The sequence below is a fragment of the Mesoplodon mirus genome (genome assembly GCF_964341445.2).
Source record: "Mesoplodon mirus genome assembly, chromosome: 4".
NCBI lineage: Eukaryota > Metazoa > Chordata > Mammalia > Artiodactyla > Ziphiidae > Mesoplodon > Mesoplodon mirus.
Window position 1 is genome coordinate 164,682,605 of NC_138979.1, and position 16,997 is coordinate 164,699,601.

At 40.9% G+C, this 16,997-nt stretch overlaps 1 protein-coding gene across 14 annotated transcripts in view; it reads left to right on the forward strand.

The window, feature by feature from the left end:
• NRXN3 (neurexin 3) overlaps positions 1-16,997 on the forward strand; it is a gene marked incomplete at both ends in the record, with an annotated part of 1,625,679 nt that overhangs the window by 724,841 nt on the left and 883,841 nt on the right. For 8 of the 14 annotated variants that reach the window (XM_082616783.1, XM_082616788.1, XM_082616787.1 and 5 more), the window contains 3 exons: positions 3,750-4,131; positions 4,932-5,122; positions 5,931-6,104. In XM_082616783.1, the coding sequence (XP_082472909.1) occupies positions 3,750-4,131; positions 4,932-5,122; positions 5,931-6,104 (747 nt within the window). Of the gene's footprint in view, positions 1-3,749; positions 4,132-4,931; positions 5,123-5,930; positions 6,105-10,469; positions 10,497-16,997 lie in introns of all 14 variants that reach the window. The other 6 variants (XM_082616773.1, XM_082616786.1, XM_082616784.1 and 3 more) reach the window with 1 other exon arrangement.

Sequence of the window (16,997 nt, forward strand, 5' to 3'; positions counted from 1 at the left end):
ATTCATTCATTCTTTGGGAAGCAACATCAAAAAGCAGATTGGTAACACCTGCCTGAGAAACCTAAGAATATTATAGAGAATAATACAACTAAATTGATGGTGTTATTGTAACTTTAACATTACATACTACACCATAATAAAGATTATTTTATTGAAATGACTAAAAAAAGAAGAGATGAGTGAAAAGGTTCCCGGTTATTAATTTTGCTTAGGTGATACACAGATTTTAAAAAATATATATATTTGCTTAGTTTGGCACAAGTTTCAAACTTAAGCAATCTCTTCAGTGCATTTTCCAGGTGCAATAGCATACATTTTTTTTGGAATCTCTATCTGCAGCCAAGTGAGTTCCTTTAGCACATAGTGAAGCTAGTTCATTTTCTAATTTGGCCCCTTTCTAATTTGGTCACCTTCTTCACTCCCCTGCCCGCCCCCCTAACCCCACCAACTTCAAGTTGAAGCTCTCTGAGTTATCCTGAATTTTAAATCAGTCTGCATCCCTGGGCTAAGTTCTCAAATTTCATTGTTAGCTTCCCTTCTCTTACTTGTCCAAGCCTTTCTTCAAGCTCTTCTTGAAGAGCTCAGTCAACACTGTACATGATTTTCTTGCTTTATGAAATTCATGTTCTAATGAGCAGAATTTCCTAACCCTTCAATTTTAGGGGCCGATTTATCTATAAACTTATCTATTTTTCTCTAAAAGATCCCAATTAACTTTAAAATTGTCTCTTCGAATTTTTTTTTTGAGCTCCAGTCTTCACCAGGGATCACCCCTTTATCACTTTTTATTTCTCATCACTGATCTTTTTTATTTTTATTTTATTTTTTTGCGGTATGCGGGCCTCTCACTGCTGTGGCCTCTCCCATTGCAGAGCACAGGCTCCGGACGCGCAGGCTCAGTGGCCATGGCTCATGGGCCTAGACGCTCCATGGCATGTGGGATCCTCCCAGACCGGGGCACGAAACCGCGTCCCCTGCATCGGCAGGCGGACTCTCAACCACTGCGCCACCAGAGAAGCCCTGATCTTTTTTATTTTTAACACTAAAATAAGAATGAGCAGGACTACCAGCGGCATCATCGTTAAGTTCCTGTGTCCTTATCGAGATTGGCTGTGGTTTCCCCTCCCCATCATCCTCCAGTCCCAGCTCTCAGCCTCCAGCCCTGGTATGAACAGCTGTAGCCAAATTGACATAGGGTATTTGTTTCAGTCACTTCATTGTTCTAGATCATGTGAATTTAGGTTATGCTAGTTTGCATTTTCATGACCAGTCCAATTTTTAATGCTAAGTAATTTTATACAGTGATTCTTTCTTCTAGTTATTCAATCATTAGCAGATTTATGTTGCATTTTGATTTTTGTTCTGTTACAATTTTATATGTAAGTTAACCAACATCATTATTTTATTTTTGCTTATATTAAGAGAACGATTTGTCATTAGTTGTCAGAACATCACATAGAAGCTCATAAAATGTAAATTTGATTTTTGTGCTTATGAGCGATTCTTTGAATTAGGTCTGTGTATGCTCCCAAAGGGATGAAATTAATATTGAGCATCCAGGGGTGTGATCTGGTTGAAGCTCCCAGATACTGAAGTTTAAGGACTCAAGAAAATACGATCCCCTCCCCTCCTTTAATTTTTGCTACCTGAGTTCTATACCAATAGAGAAAAACAATTGCAAGTCTGGTGGAAATGAGATATTTTTATTAGTGATAACACTGATGTTTAAATATATGGTTTACATGTACTGAATTTCAGAATTAGAATTGCCCACTCAGACACTAACTAATTCAGGACTGGGGTAGGACTGAAGCAAGGCCTGTTCCTCTAACACCCATGTTGCAGATGAGTGAGTGAGATAAACTGGTGTTTCTTGAAGGCAGCTTGCTCCCTTAAAGGACATGCCAGAGGCTGAGCTATGCACATATGGTTTCTCTTTGCAGACTATCCTTAATATTTCAGATTTTGTCACTTCCTTTCCTCTGGAAATTGATAAAAGAGGCAGTAAGAGATTCTAGGAGTGTCTTGCTCATGGAATTTCTTCAAAGTGGAGGATAACAACAGGAGAGGGAGGGAAGAGGGAATTCCCCTTCCCTTCCTTCTACCTCTGGGGCATTAGGACATGGTTTGTTACATTTTAATATGATTTATCCAAATAAATGTGAGAGAGCCACCTTCTACTCTGGCCATACTAATGCTGTTTTCCTTGACTTTGTTACTAAAGTTTCCAGTCTCTTTGTATTTATTTCAAGCCCACCTCATTACCCTTGCCCCAGCCTCTCACTACTTCTGGGTAAGCCAGGTAATGAGTGGTCTAATAGTTTATTTGTATCAGCTGGAGATATTTTACTTGCACATGTCAGACACCCATCTCAAATGCTTTAAGCATAAAGGAGAATCTATTGCCATGTAGTGTTTAAAAGTCCAGATTTGGCCAGCTAGATCCAGGTCTTCAAATGACATCATCCTGCAGAAACTGTTCCTCTCCGTTTTGTGGTTGTCTGCTGGGTCAGCTGTCTCCCCAGGGAGGCCCTAGCCCTCCAGTTATCACGTGACCTCCAGCAGCCCTGGGTTTTCTTCTTACCCCTTCAGAAAGCCTTGTTTGCAAAGAACGTCTCTTTCCTAAGTGTTCCAGCACAAACCCTGGGGGAATATTTCTGGACCAACTAGGGTTGCTGCTAATCCAGTGTTCTAAGGGTGGTCCCTAGACCAGTCATGTAAGCATCACCTTGAAACTTGTTAGAAATGCAGATTCTCAGGCTACACTGCAGACTTTTGAATAATAAACTCTAAGGGTGGGGCTCAGTGAACTGTGTGATTCAGATGCATGCTAAGGTTCGAAGACCACTTTGTTAGTCCGTAGACCATACTCCATGGCTAGAGAGAGAAAAATACACTGAGTGGTTCTGCCTGGGTAGATTGATTACTTCAGGGGCTGGGATGGGGTCGTCTTCATCCAGCCCAGATGGTTTAAGGGTGAAGTGAGGAAGGTATCTTCCCAAAGGAAGATTAGTTGTTATTATCAGAAAAAGCAATGGTTGCTGGTCAGGTAAAATTAATATGTTCTACAATAGAAACTTTTCCACAAGTACTGGGTGGTGAATTATTACACCAAGAAATATTAATAATGAATGCCTAAGGCTCGCTTATTTTATCTTTATAAGGGTTAGAGCAATAAAAGTTTTCCTTCTTATTGTATGTACTAGTACCCAATTATTTTCCTGAATGGAGAAAACAAATAGTTTCATCCTTTAACTTGAGTTGCCCATGAGCTCATATTTTCCTTTATATGATGGGACATTCTGAGCAACAGCAGGAGGGCATGGGATGCAGGGCGTTGAACTTGGGCTGGGCCAGTCATCAGCACACCGACTGAAGCCAAGCCATATATCTACTATATTGAGTATTTCGTTTTCTGGAACTGAATATTTTGTGTGGAAACAAACTAGACCTAAAAGATGTAGTAAGGGTGCTATGACAAAACATGGTAACTTCGGGCTTCCCTGGTGGCGCAGTGGTTGGGAGTCCGCCTGCCGATGCAGGGGACGCGGGTTCTTGCCCCGGTCTGGGAGGATCCCACATGCCGTGGAGCGGCTGGGCCCGTGAGCCGTGGCCGCTGGGCCTGCGCGTCCGGAGCCTGTGCTCCGCAGCGGGAGAGGCCACAACAGTGAGAGGTCCGCGTACTGCAAAAAAAAAAAAAAAAAACATGGTAACTTCTCCTGTTTGTATCTCATCTATGATTTTCACAGGTACAATGGTGGGAGACCATACCCGCTTGGAATTCCACAACATTGAAACTGGTATCATGACAGAGAAACGTTACATCTCCGTTGTCCCCTCCAGTTTCATTGGCCACCTGCAGAGCCTTATGTTTAATGGACTGCTCTACATTGACTTGTGCAAAAATGGAGACATCGATTACTGCGAACTGAAGGCTCGTTTTGGACTGAGGAACATCATCGCTGACCCTGTCACTTTTAAGACCAAGAGCAGCTACCTGAGCCTGGCCACCCTCCAGGCCTACACCTCCATGCACCTCTTCTTCCAGTTCAAGACCACCTCTGCTGATGGCTTCATTCTCTTCAATAGCGGTGATGGCAATGACTTCATTGCTGTTGAGCTAGTCAAGGGGTAAGTGGAAGAGATCGCCTAGTTTATACTAAATGTCTTAGCTCAAACCCTGAATAAAATATGCACAGAAAAAAACTGTTTATTCTACTCTCTACCTTCTATTCCTGATTCATGCTCTCATCCCCATTGATTAAAAATATCTTTGTAATCATTAGGACTGGAAGGCAGAGAGATTCATGAGTTTATTTAAAGATCTTCTTCTAACTCAATACTGTCAGGCTTTTTAATCTGAAATGTAGTCCTTTAAACCTATGGGGAAAAAAGCTTATTTTTGCAAAAGACGGATAGGATATGTGTTGCATCTATCTCTGGGGCAGTATAGTCTGCAACCACCAAATTTATAGGAGGAACTGAAATACAGATATTTTCAGTACTACCATTAGCCCATATATGCAAATTTTAAAAAGCTGTTCTTGCTCCAAGATATTTTACTACTGTGTGTTGGGAAGTAGTCAAAACAAAGCAAAAAATAGAACAAAACCCAAAAACCAGATCCATGATTGACTGTGAATTTAGATGTAGCCCCCTAATGTTTTGGAGTGTACCAGCTGTACTGCTTTGTGTCTCTGGATTTTTACTAGGTAGTGTTAAAGAAATGGATTCAATGAGTATAGAACTAAAGTGAAGTCTGGTAGAATAGGAACTGATTATTTTTATATTCTTAAATCAAGCTTTACTTATTCTTACATGATGCCAGTCTAGCTTGGGGGATTTGAAGCCCCCAATGCCAGTTATGTACACATTGCCTTTAAACCACTGCAGGGAATCTCAAGTCATTGGGTGCTTGTGGTTCCTCATAGGTACATACACTATGTGTTTGACCTCGGAAACGGCCCCAATGTGATCAAAGGCAATAGTGACCGCCCCCTGAATGACAACCAGTGGCACAACGTCGTCATCACTCGGGACAACAGTAACACCCACAGCCTGAAAGTGGACACTAAGGTGGTCACTCAGGTTATCAATGGTGCCAAAAATCTGGATTTGAAAGGTAAACCTTGTAAAGAAGTTTCTCCTTGTTAGAGCTTACAGTGGAAAGGCTGTTTCCAGAGGTAAACTACAGTGTAGGAGTGCCATGCATTTTTGATACATCATGCATATCCTATTTTAACAACATTGAATTATAACATGATGCAATTTGTTCAGTTTTTACTTCTACCACTCCTTAGGGATGGTTTGTGTTCTCTGTAAACCTTGGGCATGTGGGAGCTGAGTGATGAGGGGATAAATGTCAAAATGTGGAGGGGTCATAATACAGAGGAAGGCATGTAGGTTTTGGAATCTCAGCTGAGTCATTTACCGCCTGGGTGACTTTGGTAAAATTTCTTAGCCTTGTTCAGCTTCTATATACTTTTTTTTTTTTTTTTTTTGCAAAATGAGGATAATAACTGTTACTACCTTTATGGGCTATTAGGAGTTTTGATGGAATAATGTCTGTAAAATCCTCAGCATACTATTGGTGACAAGCACATAAAAAGCACTGAATAAGTGGTTGCTTTGTTGAAAATGTTGTTAATCTTTACTTCATCATAAAATGGGAACAATACCTACCTCATAGAATGGATATGGTGATTAAAATTTGTGAGATGATGTGTATAAAATGAATGACACATAAGAAATGTTAGTTTCTTCTTTTTACAATGTAGAAACTCTGGTAATACTTTTGTTTATGCTGTTCCCCGCCCCCACCCCGGCTATATTACCATTATCTAGTAAACAGTCTAATATGACTTGGCTTTTGTTGACGTGGTTTCCATACCATTTACCCATTTGCTTTTACTACCTATTTTCCTTTCCAGGTGACCTCTACATGGCAGGTCTGGCCCAAGGCATGTACAGCAACCTCCCAAAGCTCGTGGCCTCCCGGGATGGCTTTCAGGGCTGTCTGGCATCAGTGGACTTGAATGGACGCCTGCCAGACCTCATCAACGATGCCCTCCATCGGAGTGGACAGATTGAGCGTGGCTGTGAAGGTACAACCTTTTTCTTTTAAAGCTACATTCTTGTCGCAAGCCTCTTTGCTGCCTCTGCCAGTGCCTCCTTCCTTGGTTTACCAGTCCCCTCTCATCCCATTCACTATCTGACATTGCATCACCACTGATGTCCTCCTGTCACTGGCTGAGTATGTCAAGACATGTGGCACAGGCTCCAGGAATGTCCAATATGTTGGCAGATGTCTTTCCAGTGTCACATACTTGCCATAGAGGACCTTTCCTGGCGTTGACATCAGGCTTCTCCTGACTTGTGCCTTTGCTTCCAGCATGGCTGAAAGGGTATCAGGGACTTTTATTTATATCTTAATACACAGGGAGGTACAAATCAGAGACTTTTATATGAGGGTCACCATTAATAAAATATTTCTTATGTTGCTAATAGTGACTGCATTATTTAATGCAAACTGAGCAGAAGGTAGGAAAATGATGTCAGAATGCCATGATGGAGGAAGGGAAGTAACAGTTATTGAGTACTTACTAGATGTCAGGCATCATTTGGCAGTTCCTTGGTGTGGTGTAGTGGAACAGCATTGGCTTTGATGTTAGAAAGACCTGGATTTAGGTCCAGGTAGTAGTTCCTGTTGGCTGTGTGACTTTTGACAAGTTACTTAACCTCTCTGAACGATATCTTCCTCATCTGTAAAATGGGACAATAAAACTTACCTTGGATGGTAATATATATAAGTGAGAGTTATATGTAGAATGCCTGGTACATATATAGTAGGTACTCAATAAGTGGTAGGATTATTATTTACAAACATTATCTAATGTGAGACATTTAATAGCATTGCATGCCCACCATGCAGCACAACAAACCACGCTCACCCTCTTTCTGTAGATAATCCACTGTCTCTTGAGATACTAACTGAATTTTATAGGTCATTTGAGTCCGATAGCTCTTTAAAATAAAAGCTATCTGGTTTTAACCAGCAGGGGAGAGCAGACACATTTTCAGCCTTCCCCAGACTCCTGGGATAGGCTGAAAAGGTGACTCGTGTCTAACTTGAAAGGCAAAGAGGATGATCTGATCAGTCACCAGGACCTATGTATTCTTTTGTCTGATGGAGCCTCATGGTTTTTTGTGCAATATACTGTTTTCTTGTATCCCTCATTAATTTACCACATCCAACCTGTTCATTCATCTTCTAACTGTTCAACTTCATTTATCACCCCTGTTCTTAACCAGCTTCAATCCTTCACTTGCCATCATAAAACACATTTTAATAAAAGCTTCTAATCAGCCTCCCAGGCTTATTTGTAGTATGGAAGTCTTTTTCCTTTGCCTAAGGGTCAGTTTCTTGTTACCAGTTTGCACTAGTAATAAGGCCGATTGTCCCTATAACCCTCTCCAGTTTTCTTTTAGCCAGAAATATTTCGTAAATTCTGTTAGCCAAGTATGTTGTGTGTGTACAGGGGGGACAGGAAGTTGGGAATCACCAAGCATTTAAAGCAGCCACTTTTCTTTCTTCTCCTGAAAATGCACAATTTCATTCAACTCAAAAGTTGTTGTCTTATCGGCCTGCTCTTAGGTCTTTTGGGTGTTAAGGGAAGTCCTGAAATTGATGCACCATTTGAGAATTAATTTGAGTATATTAGTTTAGGAGATTGTGGAATGACAGAAATTCCAGTTTTCCTGGAATAATTAATCACATCTAGTAAAATCATAATATAAAAACACATATTCAAAAGTATAAGGCTCTCTTCAAATGTTAAATATTTTTATCATGCCATCAGTTCTGTAGATTTAAAAGTCAACAGGAATTATCCATTTAACTCCATTGCAACGTCGCCTGATAGAAATATAATGTGAGTCACATACGTAATTTTAAATGTCCTGGTAGCTGCATTTAAAAAAAAGATACAAAGTAACAGGTAAAGTTAAGTTTAATTTTACATTTTATTTAACTTAACCTAATATATCCAAAATATTATCATTTCAGCATATAATCATTATAAAATTTTTAGTTAGACATTTTATTTTATTTTTTTCATATGAGCCTTCAAAATCAAGTGTGTGTTTTGCACTTGTAGCACACCCCAATTCAGACCACACCTTTAAGGTACTCAATAGCCACATGCATCTATGGCTACTGTATCGGAGGCACAGTTCTATAGAGTATAAAAATTGGGGTTGGGCTTCCCTGGTGGCGCAGTGGTTGAGAGTTCGCCTGCCGATGCAGAGGATACGGGTTCGTGCCCTGGTCCGGGAAGATCCCACATGCTGAGGAGTGGCTGGGCCCGTGAACCATGGCCGCTGAGCCTGCGCGTCCGGAGCCTGTGCTCCGCAATGGGAGAGGCCACAACAGTGAGAGGCCCACGTACCGCAAAAAAAAAAAAAAAAAAAAAAAAAAAAAAAAAATTGGGGTGTAAGGAGGTAAAGCTGTAGCATTTGATTAAAAGGAAGTCTAAACCAACCTTTATAAAAGTGGATTAAAATGTATAGTGTAAAGGTGGAATGGACTCCACTTACGAGAGCTTTAGGGGAAGTTGTGGGAGCATTAGGGAAAAGAAATTACCCATCTGATTGGAGAAAATGTTCCTATCCCGACCTACAGCTCTATGTGAAGTTTGGCATGACTCATCACATGCATTATGGTGGGTTCTGACCTTCCTCTGAGTATGGGTGATTGTTCAAAGCTGAATATTGTGGCTTGCTGGCTCTACCATCCGCATCTGTGGCAAGTCCTATGGGCCTAATAACACTGCACTCTATTGCCATGGAGATAATTATGATGGTTACCCATGGAGCATTATGACCACCCCACTGGGTGGCATGAAGTGGAGGATGAGTTCTGAAGGAAGAAAGCCCTTGTTTATTGTACACAGATGACTTGGATAATTAGCCTAAGTGGCCAGGAAAAATGGCCAAAAAGTGGGTTAAGGCATAAATTACTGTCGTTGGAAGTTTGCACTATTGTGAATAAGAGATACCAGGAGCTTTTTAGGGCACTATGGAAGATGATGTGGAGGGAAATGAAGGGCACAAAACCTTGGAAAGACTGCAACAAAGTATCATTCTCATTGTGAATCTCTGTACATAGTACCGGATCCTCAGGAAGGCCTTTGACAGTTAGGCAAGTCATAGGAAACAGAACACAATTCTTCATTTATCATTTCTATGCCTAGAATAGGAAACAAGTAGGGGATAAGGATTCATTACTAAGAACTAAAACCTGAATCTTGTCACGATGGTGAATGTGTTTTATTTTTAACATATTTGGGGTACACAGGCTAGGATATATCATATGTTCTTATATGTGTCAAAGTCATTGATAATGACTCAAGATCCCTAAGTAGCAATTGGATTATTTTCCATATTATATCTAACCCCAAAGAGTCTGAAATTATTTTAAAGACACATTAATCCACTACTCTTTGGCTCTTGATTGTTTATAGTAAGAAAGAAAAAAATATATTGAATTAGGTTTTTATTTTATGTTTCTCATATATGCAGAGTATATAATTTAGAAATTAAGTGCAATTTCTGGAAAGCCTAGCCAACATCTAGCTGTGACTTGCAACCTCTCAATTTGGACTAGGAATTTTTTATAATGTCTGATTCAGTACTTGGCTGGTAAATATCTCTTTCTATCTTGAGGCCAGCTTTGCTGCAGAGACCAAGGCATGTATTGGCTAGAAATTCGATTCCACAACTGCAGACGGTAAACATCTGAGAGAAGCACATGTGCTTCATTTTGAGACTGGTGTCAATAAATAAAAAGGACATTGGTTTGGTGCCATTTTGCCCACAGCCATTTGGGTTTGGCTACATTTTTATAAATTAAGCCAACTGAGATGGTTGGTGTTCCCAAATCACCTTCATACAAATGCCCAATTCTAGTGCCCGGTTCCTTGGTGGCATTTTCAGGAGGTTACAAGGAGTGCTCCCAAGCGACTCTTCCATGCTTAACTCCTAAATGTTCAGAATTATTTTTGTGGGCTCCGTCTGGTTGTGCACACGTGTCTTTCAGTCTGGCCATGTACTACCCTTATTTCTTGATGTTTATCCTGACTAGTGGAAAATCCTTTTTCTGGACCATATGCCTTGGGGTTGGCTGTATGGTTGTGGGAAGGCTCTTGTAACCACTGCCTGTGCTCTGTCCAGTCCAACATTGCCCTGCCCCTGCTCTGCTGATGTGGCTCTGACGAGGCCTGCTCCACCTGGTCTGTGCATCCCCTGTCTGTGCTGTCTCTGGAGAACCTGTAGAGCATTTCAACTGTCTGTTCGCGTGATGTTGATTATGTCGATTGTGTTTTCATTTCTGTGATGTTACCCTGGTTTGCTGTACCTCTTACTAACCTCTGGTTATTGTTTTCGCCTTTTCTGTTCTTTTGCTAACAAAGTTGCGTTGACCAAAGCTGACCTGCAAGGTAGAGAAGGTTCTTGTTCCCATTACCACTTTGAACTGAAAGATGTCCTGGGTAACCCTTGGTATCTTATCTTTAGAGGACTTGAAGCTGTCACAATTCTTGGACAGCAGCAGTTATGGGGAGGGAGCTGAACCCTGTGTTCTTTATCAACAGTGGCAGAAAACCCAAATCACTGCATGAAAAATAACAACCAAGGCGAGGCGTCTTGGGGATGGGAATATGATTCCATTTTGGGGGGGGGACCAGAGAGGTTTGACAGCATCCTATATTGTGACTACCCACAGGCATATTAATCCACTTCTGGAAATGCCTCTCCAAGTAGTTGCCATGGAGGGGTTGGCTCCTTTTATTTTATTCACTAGAGACAGAAGACAGCACTTGGAGAAACAAAAAAAAAAGCCCATTTGAGTTCTTAATTTATTATTTTCTGGGTCAGGGAGGTCATTTCTCAGAGCAGGACTTTTGAGTGCTGAGACCTTATGAAAGATAATGCCATTTTCTCTTAACTCACTTTAAAGAAATCTTTTAGGCATTTGGGAGATATTAATCTCATTAAAACATTCTAGAGTTTTATGTCTCCTGTTGGGGATTTTGATTGAGCACTTTAATTTCCTGTTTTGTGATTCTAAAGAAGAAAAGTACTCTTGGGGAAGAAGAGGATCTATCGATCTATTGATTTTATCCTGAATACCTTTAAAATGCCTGCATGTTAGATATCAGTGAATATCTACTGCAGATACTGCTTCTTCTACCATTCAAAGAGGCACCTTGCAAAGTCTGTAATGGTTCACCTGTCCTGTCGTGTCAGGCTACTTTGACTCAGAGTAGCAAGACGAGAACCTGCATTTTAGGTATCTTTCAGCTGATAGTTAAGGGGAGAATTGAGCCTTGGATGGCCTCTGCGAATTTGCAATCAGCACAAATTGTAAGAAGTGGTTAAGACAAAGGTAGCTTTAAAAATTACTTTTCACCTAAAAGATCATTTACTTTGCAGTGACTTGTTATATGTCATGAAGGTAACCAGTACAAGTGTCTCTCTCGGGTGGATATCAGCTAGATATCAACTAGATATCTCTAGCTATTTTACTATAACTCTTCTTCATCCCCTCTTAGAAGATTCAAAAATATGCTAATATTTCATAAAATTAATGAAAGGAACATGCACTAGATTAGTACTTTGAAGTTCTAGGTAGCTGTACAATAGTTTTCTATTTCAAACATGTAGGGTCCTTTTAGTAATATGGAAGGCTGTTGTTTTTAGACATTCTATTCAATTTTCCAAATAGTTCTACTCCATGTCACTCTGTAAATGGAGGGGAGAGAGAAGGGGACAGGATTTGATCTATAATGAGACAATTCAAGGTTGTCAAAGCTCTTTGTGACCAGATTTACTAGATAAAACTAGACAACTGCATCTCCCCCTAGACTTTACCATTCTTCATGGTCGTAACTGTGTGGATTTTGAATCCCCAGAAACTTCCATGGGGACTCCATATGTAGCAAAATGATCTTAAAATTTCCATTCAAATGAGAAATGGTTTGTAGGAATCATACAAAGAACTAGTTGATTTCTATGCCTACTATAAATTGTTGACCAAAGTGTAGATATAGATTTGGGGACATAATAGAGTGTCTTAATTTGCTCATTTATAGAAGCAGTCTAGTCATCAGTATGGTTTTTATGTGATTACTCCATTGACCCAAACTCTCTTCCATTCTTGTAATGACTTAACAGTCTCTTTGTGGCAGGAGCTGTTATTCTTTGTAATTATTCTGAGTCATCTTACTCCTTCCCAGTATTATGGAAAAGAACCTGTAGGATGTGAAGGCCTTTCCTTTTTATTTTCCTGACATTGGGGTATGGACCATTACTACTCATACTGGCTTTTTCAGCTACAACCTGTGGGCACGGATAGGACTAATTAAGTGTGAAGGACAATAAAAACATATGGCAAAGAAGTGAGGCAGTCTGAAAAGTAAAGGCACATCGTATTCATAAGGAAATATAACAGTGGGTCTAGGAAGTGGCAAGATGGGTCGGGGCAAGTCAACAGCTTGAATCCTCTCGTCATTGTGTTGCTGGCGTGGTGTTTTTAAAAATATTTATTTGTTTGTTTGTTTGTTCGTCCATTCATTCATTCTTCTCCAGTGATTGTGCTGTTCAGTTTAACAGGAGCTCAGCTACTCCTGTGTATCAGAGACTTAGCTAGGTACTGGGATGACAGGTGAGGTACAGTCTGACATCAAATAAATCCATAGGAGATCAGCCAGTAGCTACAGTGCAGAGTGAAAACTGCTATGCTAGAGTGGACATGGAGCATGCAGTGTGTCTGTGGAAGAAGGCTGCTGCACTGTCTAGGGTCATGATGATCATGGTGGGTAGTCAGGGGATATTTTCTAGGCAGAGTTTAAACTGAGTCTGAAGAGCAACATGTCTTAGATGGATGAGAGGTGGAAGCTCACTTAAGAGCTTGGCCAGTTAGGGCACCTACAGGAAGCTCCATTGGGCTGAAATAATACTCATGTGGGGATGTGATGTACACAAAGCTGGAGCAGTAGGATGGAGACAGGTGATGACAGACCTTTTGTGTAAGGAGGTGGACTTCACCCCAAGGGCGCTGCAAGGAGGACAGAGACTTGGATCAGATTTTCATCTTTTCAAGATCACTCTGACACCAGAGTGGAGAATGGATGAGGAGGACAGGAAGTGGAAGCAGAGAGTGGTTAGGAGGGAAGTAGCATATTCCAAGACAGAGGGAAGAGGTGTGAACCTGACAGTTGTTACTCTTGTGGGCTAAGAAGATAAACATGTTTCTCTCTCAGATGAAACCTCTGAGGAGTGAGGAAGAAAAGGAGCTTTCTCTCCTGTGTATTTCCCTTCCACCCCTGCAGTGTTGCTTTGTTTCATAGCAGATGCTTTTACACATCATGACCAAAGGTGTCAGGGAGGAACTTGATTGACGGCCCTGGTTTAGGTCACACTTTGCATCCCTCCAGGTTAAGAGAGGAAGTAGGAGCTCCCCTGAGGTCCATGGGAGGTGTTGCACTGCTGAGAGTTCACCCCCTTGAACCTCAAGGTCCCTTGAATAGAATAACAATATCTATGGACTTTTCAGAAGTAATTTTCTAATTCCTCTTTATTTGCAAGAGGGGTATTCCTAGAGAGGAAAAGATTCCCTAAAAGCATGTTCATTTAAGAAAGGCCCTGCTCAACTATAAAAGACATATTAAGTTTGATCTTTTGGGAGTGAGGCAGATGAGTCATAATCATGAGAAATAAAAAATAGCTCTTTATTGGTTTAGGGGATTAATCAGAATATCCTCTCCCTGCTTTCCATTATAATGCCCCTTAGCAGCTTCTGTTTTTGGAGTTGAATGGCTTCTTTTCTAGAAATGTAAGTTGTCCCTCTGCCCATATGATGGGCAGGTGGGTAGGAGAGGGCCATGTATTGATCAGATTTGTTTCCAAGTGCTGCGTATCTTAAGTAAGTCAATAAATGTTTTGAGTTTGGATACCTTGAAAACCCAAAGGTCCTTTCAAGTCATTATATGTTAAGATTTGGCATCAGCCAAATTCTTCTAATAGGTAATTCTCCAGCTTCCCTTACTGTGAGGACTATAGTTCCTCACTTCATTTTATCCAAAGCTAAGAGATGTATTACTTTCTCTATTGTATTTTGTGTAGTGAAGTATAGTGTTTGACCTCATAGAAAGCAGTTCCTCAAAGATGGTTTGCATTATGGGAAATAATAAGAGAGACAGGAATTAAATGGAACTTTCCACAGTGGTTTCTGCCTCTTGTCTCTCAACGTTGCATGACAGAGGTTTTTCACAAAAGAACTGTAACTGTGACTTAACTACCTCAGTGTGTTCATTTCTGCAGTCCTGACCAATTACACACCCAACTAAAATGGGTAGAAATTGATTTTCCTTTCCAGCAGAATTGAGAATACCCTTTATTTGAGGGTTTCCTTAGTTCACGCACATGCTAAGGATATTGTGTCTCCGTGATGATGACAACCTTGCATGGCAGATATTGTTATCCCCAGTTCATGGATGACTTTATAGATTTTACATATATTATCTGATTCAATCCTTGTACCATGTGAGGTAGAAACAATCTCTCCTTTATATAGATGGGGAAACTGGGGTTCAGAGAATTTAGGTAATTAGCCCAAGATCACATTGCTAGTAAGTAATAAAGCTGGATTTTAAAGCTTATGGCCTTTCCCCTACTGTGCTATATGGTGTGAGTCTGGATTTGCATATTTCCAAAGCAGAAACAGTACAGAGATAACCAGAGAGTGTCCAAGTGTCCTCCAGCTGACTTTATGATAGCTGGTTTTCATAGCAATACTATTTCACTAAGTTCTAGATGATTTGTGCACAATGTTCATTAAAACAAAGTATTTTAAATTAGCTGTCTTTTTGTCTAGCCTGGCCTTAGAAATCCCTTATCTCTCTCTCTCTTTTAAAAAATTCCCTCTACTGCTCCAACAAGCTGCTACATCAGTGCTGAGAAAAGAAGGAAAAGCAGAAAACGAGGTCCCAGTTTACATTTTCTGAGGCAGCATTGACTTTTGAGGACCTGTTCATGATTTTAAAAAGAAGGGATGATCTAATCATTTGACCTTTATTACCCAGGCGCCCTCTGAAAATAGGGTGGATTAAGCAAGAAGGCTTTAGGATGACACCGTTCTCTCACCTTTACACACACTCCAACAAGGGCAGGCGTTACTGTTACCTCTCTTGTCTGGAAGTGTCACGTGGGTAAATTGCTTTCCTCACCAAGTATAATTATTCTTTGCTGTTCACTGGCCATTGAGGGAAGTGCTGTGCTAGAGCTGGCACTAGCACAGGGATTTTCAGGAATTTTGTAAGCTTATTGGCATCATGTAACACATATTCGCTTAAAATTGGCTGTGGTGGGAGTATTTTACGCCATGAAAATCAGCTAACATAAATCTTACAGATCAGGTTTTATTATTTTTTTTCCCCTCGGAGTTCTAGTTGTTAACAGGAACATAGGAAATCAAAGGCCACTGGAGATAAAGAACTCATGAAGGCGTCTTGGTTACAACCATTTCCCATGCCCATCTTGACTTATTTTAACTCATGGTATGGTGAGAGGGCTGAAGTGATTGAGGAGAACCGGGGTGTTATTGAAACTGTCCCCATGTCCCACAACTGTTGGATTTTACTGCTCGTCTTATTCGCTCATTGCCCTAACCAAGCAACTGTTTTGATCCCTTGCTTGAGGAGAGGAAGCCGTAAACACCTGAGCATGCTTGATGAGCCCTGTCTCAGTGCCTTTCTGAGCATGAGCAAGGCATAGGTCCTGCCCTCAAGACGAAAAAATAAGATCTTGGGGGGCTTCCCTGGTGGCGCAGTGGTTGAGAGTCCGCCTGCCGATGCAGGGGACACGGGCTCGTGCCCCGGTCCGGGAGGATCCCACATGCCGCGGAGCAGCTAGGCCCATGAGCCATGGCCGCTAAGCCTGTGCGTCTGGAGCCTGTGCTCCGCAATGGGAGAGGCCACAACAGCGAGAGGCCCGCGTACTGCAAAAAAAATAATAATAATAAAAAAAAAATAAGATCTTGGGAACACAGCTGCTCTTAGGTCTTTCTGCCAATGAAATTTTATAATAACATTTAAGACCCTGTTCTCTGACTTTGCTTAATCTTCTGTAAAGTGGGAACTAGAGCATTCACTTCTCAGCTGGCTCTTTATGAAGAGGGATGCTTGACACACTTAAGGATCATTGCTTTCTTATTTTAAAATTAAATAGAAGTGAGTTGGGTTTCTGCCAATTAAAAGGGATGAATCTTATGTTGCCTGTAAATGACTCCCTTTGGAAAACCCAAGAGTACCCAACGCTGTAAATGTAGAAGTACTTTGAGAGCTACAGAAATATCTTTGTTGTAGGGACCAAGACCTACTTGCAGCTAAGTAAGGATAACCTTATCCCTAATGTCAAGAAGACCTTTCATGAAGCCTCAACACTTTAATTCTTATATTTTAGCAATAGAGACTGTAGATTGCTCAGGAAGTTGGTAAGGATCTTTCACACATACACACATATGCACAGATACATCTATCTATTTATATTCATCTTCCTTTTTTTGTTCTCTCTTTTTCTCTTTCCCACTCAATTACTGCGCAGTCATCCTTCCTCTATGAAGCAATGTAAATTTTAAAATATAAAAGCGGAAGGGTTTATGAACTTACGAAAGTGGGAAATAAAATTGAAGGTGGAAGATATCTCTTTAAGCAGCCCATGGCAGCTCTCATACAGCTTCTTCCCATGGCAGCTGGGCTTTATATGGGGCCAGCAAACCCTTTGACTGGCACAGAGTTCTACTGTGCTGATGCTTCACAATCAGGTTCCAGTCACAGATTCTAAGCCCTTTGACAAACACCTCATGCTGTGTGATTAAAGATGATGAATATTGTTAAACCAGCCCCACCAGTGGGATACCAGCCTTGCCCTTTAGGATAAAT